At 35.4% G+C, this 3188-nt stretch overlaps 1 protein-coding gene across 1 annotated transcript; it reads left to right on the forward strand.

The window, feature by feature from the left end:
- Positions 1–280: 280 nt before the first annotated feature.
- On the forward strand, positions 281–1255 carry LOC147396347 (protein FAR1-RELATED SEQUENCE 5-like). Its single transcript, XM_086450099.1, has one exon. The coding sequence runs from the start codon at positions 281–283 to the stop codon at positions 1253–1255; it is 975 nt and encodes a 324-aa protein (XP_086306225.1).
- Positions 1256–3188: the final 1933 nt, after the last annotated feature.

Genomic DNA, 3188 nt, shown 5'->3' on the forward strand with positions numbered 1-3188 from the left:
CTAGCGTTGTGTGGTTTCTAAGGTTTTGTCAGTTTGAGATACCTCATCTGAATTTCTGAAACATATTTGGTAATAAAATAAAGCATTGGAATAAACATCCATCATTGGGAACCGTTGCGATCGGGTTGACGAGTTGATTAATCATGCGAGTACAAAAATGGGGTGTCTACAGTTGGCAACTCCTTTTGTATTATTATTTAGATGTTGAATAAATAGAAATTTCAATATATTTTAGTTAACCTCAACTGGGACTTTGTTAATTTGTTTTAGATAATTCTTCATGGATATGATTGACGTTGACAAGTGTGGGAGTATACATGTGAATGAAAATGTGGGATCATCTTCGATTATGGAAGTAGATATTGGGGAACGTGTTGATTGCCTCAGTCCTAACAAAGATGTTCGAAAGTTAAATGCACCATATGTTGGGATGGTTTTTGATTCAACTGAGGAAGCAAAAAAATATTATGAAGAATACAGATGTCAGGAAGGGTTTTGCATTCGTGTACGAAGTAGTTCAAAGACCATAAGAGTTTCAAATGCGGTGACTAGGACAAGATATGTTTGCATACATGAAGGCAAACATACACCAAGGATAAAAGAAGATGCGATAACAAATGAGAATGAAAAGGGGAAGAAGAGAATTGTAAGAAGTTGTTCTACTTTTAAATGTGGATGTGAAGCAAACATGCGCATTGTATTCGACCAACGTGCAGTGAAATGGAGAGTGTTGGTTTTCAACGATGATCATAATCACAAGGTTGTCATGCCATCGAGAAGAATGAAAATGAAGTCGAATCGAAATATGCCGAGCGTAGCTAAGGATCTTACAGAAACATTTCGTAATCAAAACATTCAAATTAATAAAGTTCCATCAATTCTTCGTACAGATATGATCGGTTTTGATGTTAGAGACTGTTATAATCACCTTCGAAATGTTAGGCGACAGGATTTGGAAAGAGGCGATGCACAATGTGTACTTGAGTACTTTATTGAAAAACATAATGAAAATCCACAATTTTTCTATGGGATACAATGTGATGAAGATGGGAGAGTAGTTAATTTTTTTTGGGTGGATGCGAGGTCAAGATTGTCATATGAATATTTCGGTGATGTGATTACATTTGACACAACTTATAAGACAAATAAGTACAAAATGTCGTTCGCCCCGTTTACTAGAGTCAATCATCATTTTCAATCTATCCAATTTGGATGCGTTCTTCTAGGAGATGAGACAGAGACTACTTTTGTATGATTATTCGAGATGTGGCTTAAAGCTATGAGGGGAAAACATCCAATTTCAATAATCACAGACCAGGACTTGGCAATGAGGAATGCAATTGCCAAAGTTTTTCCCAACAACCGTCATCGTCTATGTATTTAGCACATTCGGAAGAAATTTACGGAGAAATTGTCTCATAAATACTTTGAAAATTCTACTTTTAGAATTAAGATAGAAAAATGTATTTAGTCGACATATTCTGGGGAAGAGTTTGAAAAACAGTGGCATAACATGATTCAAGAAAATGGATTAGAAGAAAATGAATGGTTGCAACACCTGTTTGAAATACGGGAATCTTGGGTGCCTACGTATAATCGAACAATTATTTTTACTGGTATGAATACCACTGGGCGTAGCGAAAGCATCAATGCATTTTTTGATGGATTTGTTAATTCGACAACAAATCTTAAAAGAATTTGTTGTGAAGTATGAAGAATATTTTGAAAAAGGAGAGTGATGAAGATTATGAGACAGAACACAAGTTCCGATGTGTCAATGACAACGACTTACTTTTGAAACATGCAGTAACAATTTATACGAGAAGTATATTTGAAAAATTAAAGGAAGAATGGGTCCAAGTTTTCCGATATAAAGTTGAAAAAAGGGAGATGGAAGAAGGAATTTAGATGTTTTTTGTGAAAACAAAGTTTGGCGAGCCTGATGACTTTATTTTGAAAATAAATGTGGATACCTACGAAGGTATATGTGGGTGTAAAAAATTTGAGTTTCTTGGAATTGTTTGTCGGCATTTTTTAAAGGTGTTCACACATCTTGAAATTGATATTATACCATCACACTTTATTATTGAGAGATGGAGACAAGGGGCCAATAAATTTAGGGTGATGGATGTACAAGTAACAATCGATGGTTATGAACCTTCCGAAGCATTGAGATATGGCAATATGTGTAAACAGGCTACTACATTAGCCAGTTATGCATCATCTTCAATGAAAGCATACGTATTTTTCACAAATGTTGTAAATGATTTGTCGAAACAAATTTATGCAATTAAAATAGAAGAAATGACAGAAATTGTTGCTCAACCGAATGAAGAGGCACATGAAAAAGGAAAATGTAACCTATCTCAGTTACTTTTAGACCCGAATGTCACACAAACAAAGGGTAGAAAGAATGATGACAAGGGAAAAGAAAACGTTGATACTACGGGTAGGTTGAAAAGCAGTATTGAGTTGAGCCAACAAAAGAAGAAAAGAAAATGTGCATTCTGTCATAAACTTGGACACGATAAGCGAATATGTCCTGTGAATCCAAATAGAAAGAAAAAAGATTGTACTCAAGGTAATTATAAGTATCTTTATAAACTAATTACTTAATTTAATGCATTTAATTGAATAAATTTTAAGTAATGTCTTGTTTATTTATTTATTTATGAATTTTTCCCCAGAAATTGATGATATTCAAGAATTGGGCAAAGACATGGAGAGCAACCACGAGGCCTTTTCTTTGGAATGAGGGTATGTTATGTTTGAATATATTCTCACTTAATGATTTTCTTTGCTAAATTTTGTTCTTGGAGCCTCTTTGACTACATTTCATTATGTTATGATGATCAGGTACCTTAAAGATCTTAAGAGCAACCCTGAACTCAATCGCAAGAAAATGGTTATCAAATCAATATAGACATAACAAAATGGTTGGACCCGTGTGAAAGCGCCCTCGATCCGCGGGGTGCGCGGAGCCGCTTTTGACCCTTGAGGTTTGGGAGTCGCCACCTAGTTATTACGGTCTAGGAACCGAATTTTGACTCTAAAAGGCAAATAAACTAATCTACGAAAGAAAAATACGGGTCCGGAGATCACGTTACGGGGTTGGAAGGTGTTAGGCACCAACCCCGCCCGGCAAACGCCGGTCTCTACTAATTCCTAAATAAAATTACATTGCTAAC

This window comes from Akebia trifoliata, chromosome 8, assembly GCF_017979445.1.
Source record: "Akebia trifoliata isolate Shusen 1 chromosome 8, ASM1797944v1, whole genome shotgun sequence".
NCBI lineage: Eukaryota > Viridiplantae > Streptophyta > Magnoliopsida > Ranunculales > Lardizabalaceae > Akebia > Akebia trifoliata.